This window comes from Globicephala melas, chromosome 21 (genome assembly GCF_963455315.2).
Source record: "Globicephala melas chromosome 21, mGloMel1.2, whole genome shotgun sequence".
NCBI classification, from domain to species: domain Eukaryota; kingdom Metazoa; phylum Chordata; class Mammalia; order Artiodactyla; family Delphinidae; genus Globicephala; species Globicephala melas.
In genome coordinates, this window is record NC_083334.1 from 27,372,153 (window position 1) to 27,393,566 (window position 21,414).

The following is a 21,414-nucleotide window of genomic DNA, read 5'->3' on the forward strand; positions in this document are numbered from 1 at the left end:
TATTTTATTATTAGTATTGTTGATCTCTTACTGTGCCTAATTTATAAATTGAACTTTATCATAGGAATAAACAGTATATATAGGATTTGGTACTATCTGGTTTCAGGCATCCACTGGGGTTCTTGGAATGTATCCTCCATGGATAAAGGGGGAGTTACTATAGTCCTGATGAGTATATTGGTCATACAGAAAGGAGATTTCTGACTCAAGGATCCCTTGGGGGAGAGCAAAGGAGAATTTGTGGTCACGTTTTGCAGGAGATGTGAGATTTTTCATTCTGGGGGTTATTCCCATTTTCATCACTTGTAATTTTGTCATCAGTCTTGTGAACTTCCTCACACTTGAGAGTCAGAAATTCTGAATCGTAAAGGCTGTGGCAATTTACAGATCTCCAGTAGAAGGCAGCTTGGCTTTACAATTTGGGGGACAGCAGAGAAATGGGAAAATAGATCCTGCCACCTGCCTACAGTGTGAGTCCTTGTAAGAGCCTTTGCTTCCAGGATACTCCCGAAGATCTCCGAATAGACAGCAGTACTGACAGAAGACGTCAGTTGCCTCTGGGAGGGAAAACATTAATAGTAAAATCCTGAAGGAAGTGAATACGTGGATCGCTGTTCTTTTTAATCATGGCGTGTTTTTGACTTGCTAAAAGCAAGTTTAATGTATTTATACAATTTATAAAGATGTAACTGAGTCTGAAGCTCTGCTCTTTCCAGAGAACATATTTCACGTTATTGTAAGCACTAAAGAAAATTAAATCAATAAATCCGCAGCCTGTAATTTGAGATCCTCGATTGAAGAAAAATACGTTGTCCGGGAGGGAGGGGGAAATCTTCGAAAGACTTGTAAAACTGTCTTCGCTCCACCATCCCAGGCCTTCAAGTGCCAGTGGGAATTAAGCTCGTGCTGTAAAATTATAGAAGTGTTGTTATGGCACCTCAAAAAGAAGCAAAGGCCAACTCCCACTCTTGTTAATGAAGCATATGCTTAAGTGGAAAGCTGTGCCAATGATGCTCTCTCTCTCTTTCGAACTGGCCCTGTATCCTTTTCCCGGAGAAAGCTTTGCTGGTGAGCAGTCAGGTACTGATGTCCAGACACTTGGTGAATTTTTCCCCATCACTGGCACTAATACTCTCCGTGACCACTGGCAAGCCAATTAACCTCTCCAAGTGTCACCCTTCCGTGTGTAAAAGGTAATGGTGCAGCTTGTTTGCAAAGAGCCTGGAGCCTTCCATGAAACGCACTGCATGGACACCCAGCATTGCCGTTGGACTGGAGGGTGTTGTGTTTTTTACTTATATGTTTGGTTGGATAGGTTATAGATTTTGTTGTGGTTGAACGTTGCCTCTTCTCCCTGGTTACAAATAAAAGACTAATAGGTAATCTCACTCTATTACCATCTTCTAGAGCTCCCTAGAGGGTTAAGGGAATGGCAGAGGTTACAGGTTAATAATGCATTCTTTAGTTAATAAAAAAAAAATCACGTGCATCTCAACTGCATAATAGCTGTGGATGGCAAGTTATTAGGCCAAGTGATTTATCAGATACTAAGTAGGTAATGCTGGCAAAGACTCGTGAAATAATGAGGTTTTTCCTTTTCCTGCTCCCCCAGTAAATCTTTTATCCTTCGCCCCAGTATAGAACATTAGGGACAGTTTTGTTAAGATTTCTTTCTGAACAAAAATGCTTGTGAATATTTAGGAACCCCTGAAACCAGTGACTTGTGTGTGTATCTAGGTTGTGACGTTCAGCTCACTATTTTATAATCTCTGGAGCAAATGTGGATTCTACTGGCCCCAGAGCAAAGTGTCATATCTTTCACGTTCTTTGCAGATTTACGGAAAAACTTCGAGCAGGACCCGCAGGGAAGGGAGGTTCCCATCGAAGGCATGATCGTGCTGCACTGCCGCCCGCCTGAGGGAGTTCCTGCTGCCGAGGTAAGACCAGGCCTGTTCCCAAGAGGGAGGGCCCGAGTCCTGTGTGCTACAGGTGATGAAAGCCAGCCTGGGTATGGCCTTGTTGCTGCCTGGCCCCAACTGCTAAAGATGGTGAAGAGACTGTCGGAAATAAGTTGGAAGAGGAAATTGTGTCTCCTCTAATTTCTTGTTGACACAGGCTCTTGCTAGGCAGCCCGGGTAGGATGTGTTCTGTGCCTTTGCTTTTGGGGACCTCAGTGGGACAGGCAGCATCTTCTGTGTCCTCCATCTGACCTTGGCTTCTGGATCAATCTAATAGGCAAATTCACGTGAAAAAGTGCAGAGAGAAGGAGGTCAGGCCCTAGTGCCAAGTTTCATGGGTGTCTGCACTTACTCATCCTTTATTTGCTTACGGGACAAACATTCCAGGAGTTTTTGTTGTGTTTTAGGTGCTGTGCTGGCATGAGGGATACAAGAAGTGTTGAAGCCACAGGTCTCTGATCAGTTATCCATTGTTCACAGTGAGGCTGCAGGAATCCAGAGTCACTGTGGTTTTTGCTCCTTGTTTTCTAGAAACTTCTATCATATGGTTAGAATATAATTATTAGTAATAACACATTGTGGTAGTAGAGATGGTGTCCTTTCAGTCACTATTAAAAGAGGTTCTCATGGATTAGTAATATGGTTATTAAGGCAGTATTGTGCGGGGGTACTCAGAAGTATAAAGAATGCTTGGTAGAATCCTGTGTTCATAAACGTAGGCCTGAGTCAAGCAGTCGATAGGCCAGCTGTGGCTTCTCTCTGGGAAGCTAGGAAACTGGCCGAAGAGCCATCGTTCAGTCACTGAGAAGTAGAGATATTTAAAAAACAAAAAACAACAAAAAAGGATCCTTTGCCTCGCCTTTTAGCAAACATTGCTATGGGATTCTGCATTTGGAAGGACAAAGGAGTCGAAAGTGTCAAAGGGAACGAAAAAACATACACACTTGCCAATCTAGACAGGAAGCCTGCAGGGTGGACACTGTTCAAAACTCAAATGCTTCCCTGAAATGAAGTAAACGGGCTTGAAAATTAAAGTGAACATTCCATGCATGATGTGAAATGATGAGAAAGGAAAATGCTTCTTTTTAGATTTGTATTGGGTTGGCCAAAAAGTTCGTTTGGGTTCTTCCGTATGGAGAGTGTGCCCTGGATTCCCGAGCAGGGGGACAGGCAGCAGGGCGTTAGTGCCCAGGTGAATGTCAATCTCGTTGAGGACGCCCCATGTGCTCCTGGGAGTCTGACTTGGGTACCAGCAGTTTGCTGTAGTCACCACCGTCTCTCATAACCAGGCTTCCTTCCAGGCCTGGGCTGGGTCACTCTGTCAACTTTGCCAGCATCAGAGAGGAGTGAAGACGGAAGGAAGGTCATGGTTTTATTAGCTGTCCTGTGGGAACCGAACATTCTCTAGATGCCTAGAAATTAATTTTTACAACTGGAGGAGAACTTAGATATTTCCCTGGCACAGCCTTTGCAGTTTAGAGGCAAGAAAACTGATGCTCAGACCCAAGCCCCACCAAAGGTCTTGCACCTATTTAAGTGATAACTGTTCGGTCTTCCAAAAGATCCCCAGAGCACTCAGAGTAAGAGTCTATTTTATTTTGGCACCTTATGTGGTCCAGCATAACCTAGCCTGCTTTTGCCTCTGACCTCATCTTCTGCTCCTTCGCTTCTGACCCTGCTATAGCCACACTGGCCTCCTCACTCTTCCTCAGCTGCACCAGCCATGCAACTGCCCCAGGGCCTTTGCACATGCTGGCCCCTCTGCTAGAACACTCTTCCCCAGTTATTACATCGATTCAGCCCTTCCTTCAGGGCTTGCTTAGGTATCACCTGCTCAGTGAGGCCTGCTCAGGGCACTCTGATGAAAATGTCACTTCCCTATCCTATGTGTGTACTTTCAAGCCCCTTTCTCTGCTTTATATTAACTCAGCTCTTAGCACAAACATACTGTATTTATTTGGCTTATTTTCCGTCTATTAGAACTTAGGCTCCATGAGGGGAATTTTGTTCATTTTTTATTGCTGTATCCCCAGAACATAAAACAGTGCTTTTCACATCCAGGTGTTCAATAAATATCTGTTGAATATGAATGAAAAATTGTTTCCTGCCTTTATTCCTGAATATTTGAGCTTGTACCAGGACTAGCCCCAGACTAAACTGTGAAATCCACTAGACTTTTGTTTTTCTCCTATTCTGGTACTAGAAAATGGGTAAGACCTTCTTCACTCGGTCTTTGAAGACATAAGTAGAAACAAAGAACAAAGGAGAGAAGGGTAGAGAATGTGCAGTCTGGAAAAGTATATAGAATAATAGCCAAAGGGGAAAATAAAACTTGGTGTGTACATGCGTGCAGGAGTGTGTACACATGCATGCACACCCACACACGCACATTGAAGCATCTTCCCAGAGGCTGCAAGGATTTAGGAATTCTAAGGACTCTGAGGCTCTCTGGGGCCATGGTCGGGAGGGAGGAGTCCTGTGTGGAAAGGGATTAGCCTCTAGGAAGTAAGCAGCCTTCCTAGCTGTTCACCTACCTGGGAAAAACTGAACTTGGGTTGAAGTTGACGCAGCTCTTTGGACATCCCTCTGAAGGTTTCTTGCCCCAGCACCCTGTTCTTGAAGGCAAATGAGTCGTGCCCATTGGCGCAATTCATTTTCCATCTTTATTTGCTTCTGATCTGGTTTTCAGCTGTAACCACGGGAGCAGATCAGGATGTGAAAAACTTCCGATAGTAGACACATTACTACAGACAGTTCACATGGTATTCTTATCTCTGTATCTCCATGTGTCTGAATTTTCCTCTTCTTATAAGGACATGAATTACTGGATTAGGGCCGACCTCGGCCCAGTAAGGCCTCGTGTTAATGTTCTGGGTCACAGTACACCCTTTTCCGAGTAAGGTCACGTGCACAGTGTACGTGTGGACATGAAATTTGGAAGGGGGCCACTCTTGAACTCAGTCCGCTCCCCATTCCCCTTTTGACATCACATCACTCTTATTTTTAGGCATGTAGATGTCATTAGAAATAAATTTCAGAGCCAGGCTGGCTGAAAGTAAATAGAGGGCCATTTCAAGGAGCAGCTGTGGCTGGAGGATGGTTTAAAACAGAAATTCTGAGCTGAGGTGGGAGGTGGAGGAGAAAGCTTTGTTTTCTACATTTTGTATTATAGATGAAAATAGAGAGTGTTTCAGCTACACTGTGGGTTAATGGCTATCGTGGGCCCCTAACAAGCTTTTTGTAGCATTATCTTAAGGCGGGAAAGCAGCTGGGTTCCAAACACTTGAGTTACTTTGAAATTTCACTTATTTGTGAGTTGGATACTACCTATATCTGTGCACCAGTATTTACAGCTGTTTTAGTTTCAGCAATAGCTTACACACTAGTTATTACCACCAACATCTGTGTTTTTGTTGAAGGGAAGGCAGACCCAGAGAAGAAAGCTGTGAGAGAGACAGACACAGAGAGGGAAGGAAGGTGAAAATGTTCATACCTTCCACGGTCGGGGTCTCGCAGGGTGGAGATGTCTGCCAATGCCTGTCGTGGGGTCTTCAGGTCTCAAAGAGTGTTTTTGTGCTTACTGACCTCATAGTTGTGTGAGGAACCTACAGTAATGACTCTTCGGAATGGCGGAAACTGGGAACTGTGCTTGGAAATTGATTAGTTGTGAAATTGTCACTGTGAAATAGCATCAGTCAGAGTTACCTTCCCTGAGCAGACGATGTTCCACCATCTCCACTGCACCACTGGTTCCCTTCTTGCCCACCTCCTGTGGGACCCAAGGGGTCATCAGTAGAAGGAGTTGTGGCTGGCAGGGCTACTGATGTACCAGCTGTACCTGCAGTGGCATAGGAGGTGGAGGTCTCCTACTTGGCACATTGAAAGGAACCTCGGGGGCAAGTCTTACTTTCACAAGACATACACGATTGCCTTCTCTCTGCAAGGTAGAACTTACTTGGCAATTAACTAACTCCATCTATATGACCAGAGAAGGTAGTTTGTATAAGAACAGAAAGAGCTACCATTTATGGAGTCTCTCCGTGGGCCAGGCACTGTGTTTAGCAGTTTCTCTATGTTATTTCATTTAATTTGCAGAAGACTGCTGTGAGATGCTAGAAAGCTATTGGTACTTTTCGTCCATCTTACAGAACTTGTCCAAGCTCCCAGATCACCAAGAAGCCAATTGAACCTTAAAGCTCAGATCTTTCTTTTCTTTGATAGTTTATGTTTCTTTTTAGTGAGATGGTGGGTTTAGTTGGTTTCCCCCAAAGCCTTTATGAAGCTTGGGAGCCCCTAGGCCAGTGATGGCATACCTGCTTGTTCTGCTGCCTGACATTCCACCCACCCTTAGACATAGAGTTTTTTGTTTAAAATCTCTTCTAGCTAATTTGCTAATCCTAAATCTGCTATAAATGCTGTGTTTCTTTGTTTGAAATAGGTAATCTGGTGATAAAACTAAGAACAGAACACTGAGAGAAAATAGAGGCTTTGGGAGCTGAGGAAACAAGCAGCCTGGAGCAGGGCCGCTGTGGAGTCTCTGTGCTCCCAGGGACCAGGAACCTGGGTTGGATGCTGTCTTAGCGAATGAGAAGTACTGAATGTCTGCAGTTCCAGAGAGGGTGCCTTGGAGGGGAAGAAAAGGGGGCATATGAAGGGGAGAGGATAAGGGTAATCTCTACTCTCATTACAGTTTTCCCCACATTTGGCCATGGCCCCGACAGATCTCCTTGTCGTAAAGGGCCCCGGATATATTCTGATGAGCACATACTCATGTCTGTATCCCAGGGCTCTCTCTCCTGGGATACAGCCATGGCGTCTGGAAATGGTCGAAAGGGAACTGAGGATTGTTAGTGGGGCATCGCGGGGGGAAAGTATGAACTTCAGAGTCGAACGGACTGGGGTTCAACACTGACTAGCACTTCCTAACTTCTAGGACCTACAGCAGTACTAGCCACCCTGAACCTCAGAGTCCTCATCTGAAAATAGGAAAAGTACTTTTCCTGTAGGATTGCTCAAACCAAAGAAGAAGGAAACCCGAGAATTTGCAGAGCATCTAACACAGTTTCTAATACTAAATAAATAGTAGAGATTATTGTGACTTCTTTTCTTCCTCCTTTTCTAAAGCATCATGAGCCTTTGATTCTCAGAGGAAGATGTAGGGCTCCGTATGGTTGGGGATCCGGATTAAAGCCGAAAATGCTTGCAATTTCTAACACATTCTGAGCCCCATGAAGAAGGTTGCTGCTAAGACCATCCCTTGTCACCGTGGGCTCCCCAGCCTGTGCCCTTTGTTCTTGCCTTTGAAGCTCATCAGAGGTTGAAGGCACCGTAAAGTTTCCTGCTTTCCTCTCTTGTAATCTTGTGCGTGGAGGAAATAAAAGGTTATTTATAGAAGCTGGTGACTATCAATGTTTTTCACCTTGCTTATCCCATGAAAGAGTCTTATGAATGGCATTATTGTTACTTAAAACACTTTTGAAAAATGGTATAGGAACTCGGAGGTTCTCACCAGACTCATATAGACACAGGTTTGATGAAATAATTGGTCGTACACTTTTCCTAAAATACCTGAAATGTGAACAGATGATAATTCAAGCTTTTCTAAATGCTGTGAGCTCATCCTGTCACTAGATGTATTCGAACGTATTCGTTACTACAGTTGCTTTTAACCTTAACCTTGGGGCAGTTCTAACTAAAGATGGAAGCTTTTTAGTGTTTGACACCATTGTTTAGCTAAAACCAATTTGCTCTTTTCAAAACAATTCATTATCCCACGCTGCACTTTTTTATACTCCCCAGTTAAATGGAAAATCTATCTTTCATAAAAGTTAGAAATTATGTCCAATGAAAATCCGACATTTTAATGCTTTTCCACAGATTAAAATTGTAGAGTTCTCAATAAACCCTGATTTACTGATGTTGGTTGTAAAATGGTTATTGCTGTTAATAAAGTCTGTAAATCTTAACAGGTTATGTTTGCCTTGGACAATAAAACTTGCCCTAAAGGCTTAGTATCTAAGGCTAATTCTGCACACATCAAGGGAAACAGCCTCCTCAAAATCATTCAGTGTCTGAGAATTAAAGCCCAAAGCCAAGCAACTGACAGATTCTAGCCTTGAGCCACTGTATGCCGGGCAATCTTCTTGTTTTTATCTCTTGAAGGAGTCAAGACGGTGCTGGAATTAGAAAGGTCAAGAAGGTCAAGGGCCATGTCTTAGCTATTGTGAATAGTGCTGCTGTGAATATACGGGTGCATGTTATTTTCTTGCATTATAGTTTTGTCCAGATATGTACCCAGGAGTGAGAGTGCTGGATCATGTGGCAACTCTGTTTTTAGTTTTTTGAGGAACCTCCATACTATTTTCCATAGTGAATGGATGAAGAAATTGTGGTACATATATACAATGGAACACTACTCAGCCATAAAAAAGAATGAAATAATGCCATTTGCAGCAACATGAGATTATCATACTAAGTGAAGTAAGTCAGATGGAGAGACAAATTCCATACGGTATCACTTACATATGGAATCGAAAAGATGACACAAATGAAGTTATCTACGAAACAGAAACAGACTCACAGACATGGAGAACAGACTTGTGGTTGCCAGGGGGGAGGGGTGGGGGAGGAATGGATTGGGAGTTTGGGGTTAGCGGATGCAAACTATTTTATATATAGAATGGGTAAACTACAAGGTCCTACTGTAGAGCACAGGGAACTATATTCAATATCCTGTGATAAACCATGACGGAAAAGAATACGAAAAAAGTATGTGTATATATGTATAACTGAATCACTTTGCTCTACAACAGCAATTAACAACATTGTAAATCAACTATACTTCAGTTTAAAAAAGTAATTTAAAAAAAGGTCAAGAGCCTTAGTCAATGTAGTGTGAGCTTGGAGAAGGTTCCCTTCTCTCTGCTGGCCACCGAGTGTGGGCTTTGGCATTCTTGTGTAAAAAGGGGAGGTCCCAGGAGTGGAATGAAAAAATGTATTTTCTGTTTTATAAAGTGTGTCAGAATCACACACGTGTTAGAAGCCAAATTATTGGGGGTGGGGGAAGTTTAAGGGAAGATGATCATTCTCCTTCCGGATGCCCACGTGGAAATGAAAGTTTGTTAAAGGAGCTCTGTTAGTCTTGGTAGACTTGGTGGACGTTTGTCCTAGTTTCTGATGTTTAGGCAATTTCTTTTTAAGTCTTACCTCCCTAAGGTAAAAGCTGAAAAACGAATTTTCTCGTCTTCTTTGTGGTTCGGCCCCCTTTGTGGTTCTCACCCAAGATGGGATGGAGAAACGAGCAATGTGAGGTTGTACCTGTACGGAAATGCTTCTCTGGAAGGGATGGTGGTGGCGGAGATGCCCAGCTCCTAGGCGCAGCCAGAAGAACTGGCATCTCTCCCAGGTCTCATGGTTGCGAGCCCGTGTCAGCGCCATGGTTTTTGAACTGTGAGGGTGTTGCTAGGCGACCGTCCCTTTCCCTACGATGTGGTTGGTCGTTGTTCCTGGCTACTTGGCAGTCCGGTTGGGCTTTTTGGCCCTCCTGGAGGTTCCGGGCGCTGCTAATCTTCTTTAATAAAGTCTTTTCCTAACTAAACAAGCCAGAGCAGCGTTAGTTGCTAGCAATCAAGAATCCTGAGCATGACAGTGCTTGCGCCCTGTCTTACTCTTTCAAGGATGCCTTTGACGACTATCTGAGAGTGGCCATTGGAACCAAGCGAGTCACTGTAAGCTAAAGGCTGTCTGTGGGCTGTGATCTCTCTCTGTTTTTTTTTTAATCTATAAAATAAGGAGAGGGGCTAGAATCCCCCTAAGGTCCCTTTCGTATCTCTCATTATTCCTGATGTATGAACAGTAGGATCTGCATAATATCTCTGACTTGTTTTTTTTAATAAACTTATTAATTAATTAATTTATTTTTGGCTGTGTTGGGTCTTCGTTTCTGTGCGAGGGCTTTCTCTAGTTGCGGCAAGTGGGGCCACTCTTCATTGCAGTGCACGGGCCTCTCACTGTCGCGGCCTCTCTTGTTACGGAGCACAGGCTCCAGACGCGCAGGCTCAGTAGTTGTGGCTCACGGGCCTAGTTGCTCCGCCGCATGTGGGATCTTCCCAGACCAGAACCCGAACCCGTGTCCCCTGCATCGGCAGGCGGACTCTCAACCACTGCGCCACCAGGGAAGCCCCCTGACTTGTTTTAATAATTCTGCGAGACTGGTGCCAGACAGTTTTCAAGTCAGAAGCCTTTTCCCCTTCTTCCCTGTGAGGGTATTCTTAAAGGTTCGTTTGTTTCAAATGTGTTCATCACCATAAAACCCAGGAGAGCATCTTATGACATTGAACTATTTCATACAAGAGTCACTAGACTATTATGTTTAACCTCAAGCAAACAGACTATGAAATGAGAACTGTATTTAAAAAGCAGACTCTTAATAATCCACTGGAGAAATGTTGAGATGCCCAAGTTCTGAAGCGGTGGACCTCAGGTATAAATAATTAATTTGGTACAGCCAAAGCAGAGAGCGAATGTCTAATAGTCCAGATAAACTTTGCTTTGAGGAGACTGACAGTGAAGACCTTTACAGAAAGTGACATTTGATTGGAATGTATAACATTGTAACAGAAACCTAATGGACTCTTAGAAAAGGGAATGTTGAATTGTTTAAATGCTAGTAATTAAGTGCCCGTAAATTACTTCTCTCAAAACATTCCTGCAAAAAGAAATTTGCTATCTTAAGAGAGATGGGAAAATGAGGTTAATATCAGTTATTTGAAAAGTGAATGTCTACAGCCCAAATACCCTCATCATTAATACTGGTCCTTAAGTAAATCTTATTAAGGGACCAACTTTTACCACATCCTGATCTGAGAAGCTCTGGTTCCTTACCGAGGAAGAAAAGAAGCCATCTAAAGCTCCTGATTCGTATTTATTTTCTTTTTTCTTCTCGTTCTGTATTCCTGGAGTGGGGGGAGGGGCGAAACATGGAAGATAGAATTACATTTTTCAAAGCCAAGGGTAGAGACACACAATGAGATGACAAAGGTAATGTAGTTACTGGTCTTGCCGCCTCTTAACTTTTTTTTCTACATTCTTCTAGGTCAGCTTCACACGCTCAGCTTGCTTTCTTTCCAAGCACTACTCTCTGGCCGTATTATTTACGGTCCTATCTCTGTGTCCGCGTAACCATTTCTCTTTGGAAGGTCCTTGACATCCTCCGTCTGTCAGTCATTTTCACAGTCTGGGAGGATCTGTACTAACCCAGCCAATCTCTGATTTCATTCCTGGCCGTCCCAGGTGACACTCATTTTTCTTTCTTAGAAATACCTAATTTAATTGGTGTGGCCTGCTCAAGTAAGGACCGCAGTTTCTCCCTTTCTCTAAACACTTTTATTTTTTTATTTTTAAATTTTTATTGGATATAGTTGATTTACAATGTTGTTAGTTTCAGGTGTACAGCAAAGTGAATCAGTTATACATATACATATATCCACCCTTTTTTAGATTCTTTTCCCATATAGGTCATTACAGAGTATTGAGTAGCATTCCCTGTGCTATACAGCAGGTCCTTATTAGTTATCTATTTTATATATAAATAGTAGTGTAGGTATGTCAATCCCAGTCTCCCAATTTATCCCTCACCCACCTTATCCCCTGATAACCGTAAGTTTGTCTTCTATATCTGTAACTCTGTTTCTAATATTATTTTATTTTTTTGCCATGCCACACAATTTGTGGGATTTTAATTCCCCGACCAGGGATTAAACCTGGGCCCTCTGCAGTGAGAGTGCAGAGTCCTGACCACTGGACCACGAGGGAATTCCCTAAACTCTTTCTTTCTTTCTCTTTTTCTCTGTCTCTGTCTCTCTCTTTTTCTCTTTCTCCCTTTTTCTCTCTCCCCCTCTCCCCCTCTCCCCCTCTCCCCCTCTCCCCCTCTCCCCCTCTCCCCCTCTCCCCCTCTCCCCCTCCCTCCCTCCCTCCCTCCCTCCCTCCCTCTCTCTCTCTCTCTCTCCCTCCCTCCCTCTCTCCCTCTCTCCCTCTCCCCTTCTCTCCCTCTCCCTCCCTCCTTTCTTTCCTTCCTTCTTTCCTGTGTTGCGTCTTAGTTGCTGCGCGGGCTTTCTCTAATTGCAGCGAGCGGCGGCTACTCTTCATTGTGGTGCGCGGGCTTCTCATTGCAGTGGCTTCTCTTTGTTGCAGAGCATGGGCTCTAGGCGCGCGGGCTCAGTAGTTGTGGCATGCGGGCTCAGTAGTTGTGGCTCATGGGCTCTAGAGCTTAGGCTCAGTAGTTGTGGTGCACGGGCTTAGTTGCTCTGCAGCATGTGGGATCTTCCCGGACCAGAGCTCGAACCCATGTCCCTTGCATTGGCAGGCGGATTCTTAACCACTGCACCACCATGGAAGCCCCTTCCAAAACACTTTTATAGTGCAATGCTATGAGCACTTTTTTTGTTTGTTTTCTTTTTTTCCCCCTTACCTCTTGTATTTAAATTCTATGACTGTATGTCATATTTCCTCAAGCTAATTCCCTTCAGGCTAGGAAATGCAAATGATACCTTTCAGTATCCTTTTCCACCCTATCCCTCCCACCTCCCACCTTAGCAGATAACACCTAGGCTTCTGGGAATAGTCTGGAAGCCTCTATGTCTTAGTGGTATACATAACAATAAACTGTTAAATTCAAATGATCACTTTCAAATTTACAAAGATTTTCATATATGTTGACTCATTTGGTCCTTAAAGCTACCATGTGTGGGTAGCCAAATATAGCAGTATCTCTGTTTTACAGCATCATTGATTCCATCTATAACTTCATAGAGAAACTACTCTGTTGCTAACATTTCATTGCATTTGCACTCCATGCCAGGCACTGTTCACTGAATTCTCACAGCAACTTTCTGAGGTAGGTGACAGTTACATGCCAGTTTTATAAATAAGGAAACTGAGGCACAGAATAATTAAGCAGCTTACTCAAGGGCACAGTTACTGAATGATTAAGCCAATCGTTGAATCCAGACAGCCTGGCTTCCGAGCCTGTTCTCTTAAACTCGACCTGATGAAGCTTCTTTATGTGTTGGACGTTGTATGCTGAGCACAAGCTGAGTAAGATAAGAAGCCTGTCCTTTACTCGCCCACCATCTTATTTCATGCGTATGCAGCTAAGAGTATGGACACAAGATAATGGCATAAGTGAAGGCATATGTGTATATGCACACACGCAAGCCTACTGCTTTTCCTCAATTTCTTTTTTGTAACTTATTTCATTGAAGTATAGTTGCTTTATAATGTAGTGTTACTTTCTGCCGTATAGCACAATGATTCCGTTATACATATATATACACACACGTTCTTTTTCATATTCCTTTCCATTATGGCTTTTCACAGGTTATTGAACAGTGTTTACTGTGCTATACAGTAGGACCTTGTTGTTTATCCATCCTATATATAATAGTTTGTATCTTCTAACCCCAGACTCCCAATCCATCTGTCCCCCGCCCCTCTCCCCCCTTGGCAGCCACAAGTCTGTTCTCTATGTCTGTGAGTCTGTTTCTGTTTCGTAGATAAGTTCATCTGTGTCATATTTTAGATTCCACGTCTAAGTGATATCGTACGGTTTCCTCCCTTTCTTTACTCTTGGCTGTGATTCCAGGGCTGAGCCTTACTGTTCCCCAATTGCAATGAAACCCCATCATTCAATGGCCTTGGAATCTGCCTTGTTTTCAAGTCCCAGAGATGCACTGGCAGAGTTGCTTCGTGCCAGTGACCACTTTGAACAAACTTTGATGGGATGCAGAATATCTCTTTATCCTCCGCCCTCTCTTCCCCTCCTCTTTTTTTCCCTCCGGCAGAAAATTACATGCTTTATCCTTTCAAAATATAAAATTTTTGTATTGTGCTTAAGGTCTCTCAAATTCGGAGCACAAACAAACAGATCAAGAGGGAAGGCAGTGTGGAGGAAAATACGAGAAGGTCAGCAGTCAATCAATCAGTAGTAAACATTGAAAGAAAAACACATAAGAAAAGGAAATGCGTAATTTCTGAGTTAACAAAGCGAAGGTGTAGAGCGATTTCTCTGTCCTGTGCCGCCTTACACAGTTCAGCAGCCATAAACAGGCTTTATGTCTTGAATCATGCAGACGTAAAAGCAGTCTGGGAGGCTTCCACATAAAGAGCTGCCGTTCTGTAATTCAGCAGTAACGCTCCATGGGCGTGAATCAAGAACTCCGTCCTGACCCTGCTGAGGGAGCGTGGATTTTAATGCTTCTCTGAAGCACACCACATGCCATCCTGATACACTTAGCAAATGTAGACTGCCTTTGTTTTTTAGGCAGAACTTATTCAAATAGAAACCACCAACCAGTGCCATCACAGCTTCTCCTGGTAATCCTCTGCTGTGATTCCCAGATTCTGATGGCTACCTGTCTGGTCTCTTGGGGAAGAAATGCCGCCTTCTCTAATGCCTTTTGTTTTTAGTTAACTTTGGGCAACTGAAAGGCACACCAGCACCCTGCATGATTTTTCACGTAACTGCTAGTTAAATAGAGTGTGCCCGTTTCTCCTTCGTGGGGTCATTAGAGACCCGCAGAATAAGCACCTGCCTCCGGGTACTGTGGAGATACGCCCAGCTCATCTTATGACAAGTTAGCTTCAGATCCAGAATTTGTGTCCGTTTCAAGAACCCTAGATGGCCTCTTTCATCGCCCTGTACAGCTCTCATGCTTCTTCACTCTGTAAAATCTTAAGAAGCTGTGATCTTCCCACGGAGCCACCTGAGATTCAGCGCAGTAAGTACATTGAGTGCAAGAGCGACTCCATGAAACTCCCAGAGCTTTAGCTGGTGCAAGTCACAGTGGCTTCCACACCCTAAAGGACAGGCCTGCCACTCTAGCTTAGCATAGCTCACATCTGCATATAACTCCAGTTCACTTGCCTCTGTCAGTTAAGCTTCCAAGAAAAAACATCCAGCGTTCAGAGCCGAACAGCTGATCATCCCCTGCTGTGGTGACTTTTGATTTAAATATAACGGAGTCTGTCTTGGCTAGGGCTTAACTGAATTGGAACTGTTCTTTTAATTGTTGATTCAGTCTTGCCTTACAGACCTGACTGTCAGTCATCCCAACAGATTCTCTGTCTAGATGTGCTCGTTCATCATGTGTGAGAGCTGTCATCCTCCGTGCACCACCAGCACTGGCCCTTGCTAGTTACAAGTGATGGTCTAAACATCGATTTCTGTGTGCAGGAAGTGTCAGATGGCTGATTGGTGTGCCAGCTCCACAGTAGCATTCGGGGATCACCTCTGGGAGGCAGCTGTGCCACAGCAGGGGAACAGAAGAGCAGATCTGCCTAATGCCACCCCAGCTGGACAGGAGCAGTCACTGGTACATAAGTTCTGTATGAGGCTAGGTGGTCCGTTTGACCTTTCCTTGTCATCTGTGTACTGCTTGAAATACCTTAGCTACCATATCCGTGTATGTTTGGAAGGAGTAGAGTATTACGTGGGAATGAACGTCATGCATTTGCCCGGAAAAATGTGCCTCCTTGATAGGCAGGGAACTCACATTCTCCTTTTTAATTAACTCATTCAAATAATCATTGATAGGAATTGGCGCTGTAGAGGGGTGATGGTAATGGCAGATAAAGAAAAAAGATAACAAAGCTAATGGGGAGAAAAGACCTCCAAGCAGATGGGAGCTGACAAATGCTGGATTGTGTGTATAGGTCATTTCACTCAGAGCCACGATGTTAGAATCCTCACGCATGGTCGCGGTTGTTAGCTGCTCTACACTTGAGGACCACGTGCCAGGCCCTCTGCTAGGCACTTGCCATATGTCGTCCTGTTTCGTTCTCACAGCTGAGTTAGGTACTGTTATCATTTTCACTTTACAGATGTGGAGATTGAGGCTTAAATTAAGTAACTTCCCCAAAGTTCCTGTGAGAGTGAGGGGCCTTAGTTCTCTTTGATTTCAAAGCCCACATCTTTAGACAACCCTATAGTGTCTTGCTGTTTAACCCTGTGCCCTGTGCTCGGTAAGCGAGGAAGTAGTGATCCCAGCAGAGGTGTATCTGATTCCCATGTTGGATCCTTTGTGTTACATCACACGACCATCCCATTGGTGCTGGGTCAACTTTGTTGTAACTGACACCAGAGCATGATTGAAAGACAGCTCATGGACAGGTCTCTTGCTTGGTCTAATACAGCTTTAATCTGTCACTACTTCAATAGATGGCTTCTTTGCCTCAAGGCATACCCAGGAATGAGGCACAGTCTCTATTCCTGACAAGCCCAAGCATCCAATAAATGAAATGAATGTGTAAATAACTATCTAAAACAGAGTGTGCTACCTCTAATAATAGAACATTAATAAAATAGGAGGGACATGATTATTTCTTTTGGCCAGAGTGGTCAACCAAGACCCTGCCGAATGTAATTCCCATAGAGGTTTTTTGTTTTTGGTTTTTTTTACATCTTTATTGGAGTATAATTGCTTTACAGTGGTGTGTTAGTTTCTGCTTCATAACAAAGTGAATCAGTTATACATATACATATGTTCCCATACCTCTTCCCTCTTGCGTCTTCCTCCCTCCCATCCTCCCTATCCCACCCCTCCAGGCGGTCACAAAGCACCGAGCTGATCTCCCTCTGCTATGCGGCTGCTTCCCACTAGCTATCTACCTTACGTTTGGTAGTGTATATATGTCCATGCCTCTCTCTCGCTTCGTCACAGCTTACCCTTCCCCCTCCCCATATCCTCAAGTCCATTCTCTAGTAGGTCTGTGTCTTTATTCCTGTCTTACCCCTAGATTCTTCTTGACATTTTTCTTTTTCTTAGATTCCATATATATGTGTTAGCATACAGTATTTGTCTTTCTCTTTCTGACTTACTTCACTCTGTATGACAGACTCTAGGTCTGTCCACCTCATTACAAATAGGTCAGTTTCTCCCATAGAGGTTTTGAAGGATGAATAAGAGGTCACCATGGTAGAAAGTTACACAGAAAGCTCAAGGTGCAGGATCAGCTTGATTAAAAGCAGGCAGGTATCAAACAGCATGGTTGTCCAGGAAGCACAGTTAGTTTCTTTTTGAGAGACCCTAAAGGACACGGGGAAGAATCACTGAAGTGAAGACTGATGGAAAGCCTTGTTGGCCATCTAAAAAACTTTGATTTTTCTTCTTTTTTAAATTTTTAAAAAAATCTATTGAAGTATAGTTGATTTACAATATTGTATTAGTTTCCAAAATGCAAAATGATTTAGTTATACCTATATATGTGTATATATGTATATTCACTTTTTCCCATTCCTTTCCATTATAGTTTATTACAAGGTATTGAATATAGTTCCCTGTGCTGTAGAGTAAATCTTTGTTGTTTAGAAAAACTTGGCCTATTTGCTCACAGGGGATAGGGAGCCAGTGAAGGATTCGAATCAGAGAAGTGAGATGCCAGATTTATGTGTCTGTCTGTATTTTTCCATGTCCGTATATATTTTAGTTCAAGGACCCAATAGTTAGGTGGCAACAAGGAAGCGTGTAGGAAGTTGTAAATGTGTGTGTGTCTGTGTCATCATGGGAAGTGACTTTATGAAAATTCTGTATTTGTAAATAAGTAACTTCAAACTTGCAGAAAAGTCTCAAGAATGAGACCAAGATCGGTATCCGCTGGCGGCGGCGGTGGCCGCGATGATGGAGATCCAGACGGACAAGGGCGGCGCCGTGGTCGTGTACCAGGGCGACTACTGCTCTGGCTCGGTGCTGTCGGAGCGGGTGTCCATCTACCGCGAGTCCGAGCGCCTCATCCACTGCTGCACCGAGGAGGTGGTCAAGGAGCTGATGCCACCCGTGGTCAGCGTCCTCGAGCACTTGGACTCGGCGCTCAGCAAGAAGCAGAGGAGCACGAGGCGGCGCTGGAGCCGCTGTGCGAGGACGAGCTCACCTCTGCTCACCCAGTAGTAGCCGGAGAAGGTGCTGCGCAAGCAGGCCGAGGAGAAGTTTATCGAGTGTGAAGATGCCTCGGAACAAGAGAAGGAAGAGCTACAAATCCAGGTGGAACACTGCGAGTTTCAGACCCCGCCAGCCGGAATTGAAGGCCAGAAACTCTGCAGATCAGATTTCCCGGCTGGAGGAGCCGGCGTCAGAGATGCAGGAGGAGTGCAACGTCCTGCACCAGCGGCACACCGAGGTGATCCAGACCTAGGGGGAGTACATCGGGAGGTCCGAGATGCGGCAGGTCGCGGGGAGCAGCCAGACCGAGAGCACCCTGCCGGGGAGGAGGTAGAGCAGGAAGCCGGACGCCAGCGCCTGGTGCCCTCCCCCTAGAGGAGCCATGGTCCCCGGGCGTCAGGTCGGCGTGTGTGGCTTGAGTCGGGCTGTGTGGTGAGGACGGCGCCGAGCAGGTGGGGGGCTGGGATGGGCCTGCTGCGGGTCCGCAGGCCGACACGGAGACCCAGGGAAAACCGCGTCGTCCATCCCAATACCTGCAAGTTCCGTGTTTCTGAATTTGCCTACTCTGTAACTTTATTTGTAGCCTCAGAATCACCACTCACGGTCCAGGGGCTGGTCAGTGGGGACTGGATGGAACCCAGCTCTGGCCCCTGTCCTCTAAGACATGGTAAATACTTGCGGCGCCTCGTTTTCTGTTTTGTAAAATAAAGGAAACAGAATGTACCAGGATGAGTGAGGAATGAAGATTCTAATCTGCGTGAGATGCGTGCGTACCTGTGTCCATGTTTCTTCTATGATGAGCGAACGCCGTGTTTGCGGTGACTTTGTAGAATACAACCAGCTAGACTCGCGAGGATCGACTCTAGGCGGTGGGGGAGGCCCGCACACCTCGGTGACCAGCAGACGCGCCCCACCGTGCTGGTTTTATTTGGGGAGCAGAGAGAAGCCTGCAGAGGCCAGGTTTCTGCTCCATCTTCAGTCAGGATAAAACTGCACCTCTGTACCCCGGGAGCAGACTGGCGGAGATCTTCTCCAGGGCGTCACGTGGGAGGCCACGCCTCCATCAGGCTGGAGGAGGGAGGAGGCGCCCGAGGCCGGAACCCCAGGGCCCAATGGATGGAGCTCGTCTTTCGTGCCTCTGCGGCTGCGGCCCCTTATTCCTGCCGCGAACACACGAAGCCCCGGGTCTGGTCACGAAAAGGCTCTGTTTTCTCTGCACCTGTCTCCTTGGTGGGTGATGTCTGCAAACAAGGAGATTCAGGGCCTTCCATGCTGGGCATCCTCTGCTGCTCACTGGGCCATGGTGGGCGAAGCTGTGGAGTCTTAATTTGAAAACGGAAAGTGTAGTATGTCAGCGGAGGCCTAGCAGGGCCTAGGAAGGGCGGTCATCCAGGGGACCACTGGCATGTTTTTAGACAGTCTCGCTGCGTCCAGTGGGGAGTAGGGGATACAGCCGTTGTGGACACTTTCTTTCTATAAATGCGTGCGCCCCAGGAAAGGGTATCAGGGGGTCCTTAGCACCCCCCCCCCCCCGCCCCGGCTCTGTGAGAATTAAGTGAGGGAATGTGGATCAAAGAGGGCGTTAAACTACAAAACCCATGGCAGATGTCGTTTCTGGGTCTGTTTTATCTGAAGGTAGGAAATACCCGTCTTCAGGCCACCGTTTCCTGACACACTATGAAAGCCTCCCTCCTGGCCCTCAGGAGTCACCGAGGGAATTTCCAAGGAACTGCACCGAACGCCAGCGTGGAATCGGGAGCTCCTCGTGTTGTTTTGGGGCTGCAGAGGCTGGCTGTTCGGGCATTACCTAGAGTTTGGACTCCGGCCCAGGTTCCCGCCCAGCCTTGTGTCCCCATGTGATCCTCTTCAGGGCGTCCCCGAGGCCGAGGTGTGCGTGTCCATCCTCCTGTGCCTTGGCAGTGAAGAGCCGCCTTCCTGTGTGCGTGTGTTGCAGGGAATGCGGCCGGCACAGCGCTTGTTTGGGAAGCAGAGAGGCAGGGCCGCGTCTGGGCTGCCTCCATCGCTCTGCCAGCTGGCTGGCGACGTTTAACCTCACAGTGGCGCCCAGAATCGCTTGCCCTGCGGTTGCTGCCACAGCGTATGAGACTCTGGGCTTCTGCTGGCCCTGCTGCCGCCCCTGCCCCCCCAGCCTGGACGCTGGGCTGTGATGGAGATGTTCCCAGGGCCCAGTTCCCAGGGCATGTCTGACTGCCCCAGGCCCACTTCCAGGTGAACGGATGTGGACGGCAGCCACGCCTCCCGTGTCCAGAGGGCATGGTGGTGGAAGAAGGGAGCACGGGCCTGCTCTCGCTGCGCCGGGCGTCGGCCTCTGTAGGGCTCGGAGGGTGCAGATGTCCCACTGTGGCCTGTGCTGCTGCAGCAGGTGAAGGGGAAGGCCCCGTGCTGCCCTTCTGGCCTGCTGTTCTCTGGGGTGTACCCTGCCTGCCACAGCTACGATCCTTTGGGCACAGACATGTGTCTGCCTATCTCCTTAGTTCAGACTCTCCAGCTCCCCAAGGAGGCGCGTCCTTAGTGCTGGGGAGCCGCTGAGCCCACACAGGCAGAGTTTTCCTTCAGTCCTGGCTTGGTTTCGTGAATCTGTCTGTCTTTAGAATAAAACTGGTGGTGAGGGCTTCCCTGGTGACGCAGTGGTTAAGAATCCGCCTGCCAGTGCAGGGGACACGGGTTCGAGCCCTGGTCCAGGAAGATCCCACATGCTGCAGAGCAGCTAAGCCCATGTGCCACAACTACTGAGCCTAAGCTCTAGAGCCTATGTGCCACAACTACTGAGCCTAAGCTCTAGAGCCCATGAGCCACAACTACTGAAGCCCGCGCGCCTAGAGCCCGTGCCCCGCAACAAGAGAAGCCACTGCAATGAGGCCCGCGCACCGCAACAAAGAGTAGTTCCCGCTCGTCGCAACTAGAGAAAAGCCCACGCACAGCAACGAAGACTCAACGCAGCCAAAAATAAATAAAATTTAAAAAAATGATAGACTGATTCATCAAGGAGTTACATGTGTTGGGTGGACATGACCTGGGCTCTGAAGGACGTGATGAATCCATGTAAGAAGAGCTAGATAAAGAGAAAACCAGTGTGAGCAACAGGGTGAGTCAGGCAGACAGAAGTTCTGTTCCCAAAAGAGGTGGTCCTAGTCTACACTCCACCTCTACTTCTCAAGTGGCCCAGCTTGCCTCACATGAAAAAATAAGCCACATTGCACAGCTGTAGATGGCATCTGTGGCCTTGAACCAGTGGGTCAAAGATGCATGCCATGGATGAATCACATGAGACCACCACCCTGCTGAGGAAGTGGCCTCCAAGTAGGAAGTCTGCTGAACTGTATCAGAACGCTGACAGAGACACAGTGGGGGCATTGGCGGGGACAACCTATTCTTGGAGCTTGTACCTCATTCTCCACCAGGGCAAACCCAAGATGGGCATGCTTATTCCACAGCTTCACTTGACGGGACTGTCACATGTTGAAGTGGTAGACCTGGCTTCTAGACCCCTTTCTCTACCTCAT

At 46.1% G+C, this 21,414-nt stretch overlaps 1 protein-coding gene and 1 pseudogene across 7 annotated transcripts in view; both read left to right on the top strand.

Moving 5' to 3' along the window:
* UNC5D (unc-5 netrin receptor D) overlaps nt 1–21,414 on the top strand; it is a 682,528-nt gene that overhangs the window by 382,499 nt on the left and 278,615 nt on the right. For all 7 annotated transcript variants that reach the window (XM_060291598.1, XM_060291597.1, XM_030833039.2 and 4 more), the window contains exon 4: nt 1,834–1,937. In XM_060291598.1, coding sequence (XP_060147581.1) covers nt 1,834–1,937 — 104 coding nt within the window. The remainder of the gene's footprint in view (nt 1–1,833; nt 1,938–21,414) is intronic.
* Nucleotides 17,630–18,224, top strand: LOC115840316 (C-Jun-amino-terminal kinase-interacting protein 3 pseudogene; annotated as a pseudogene).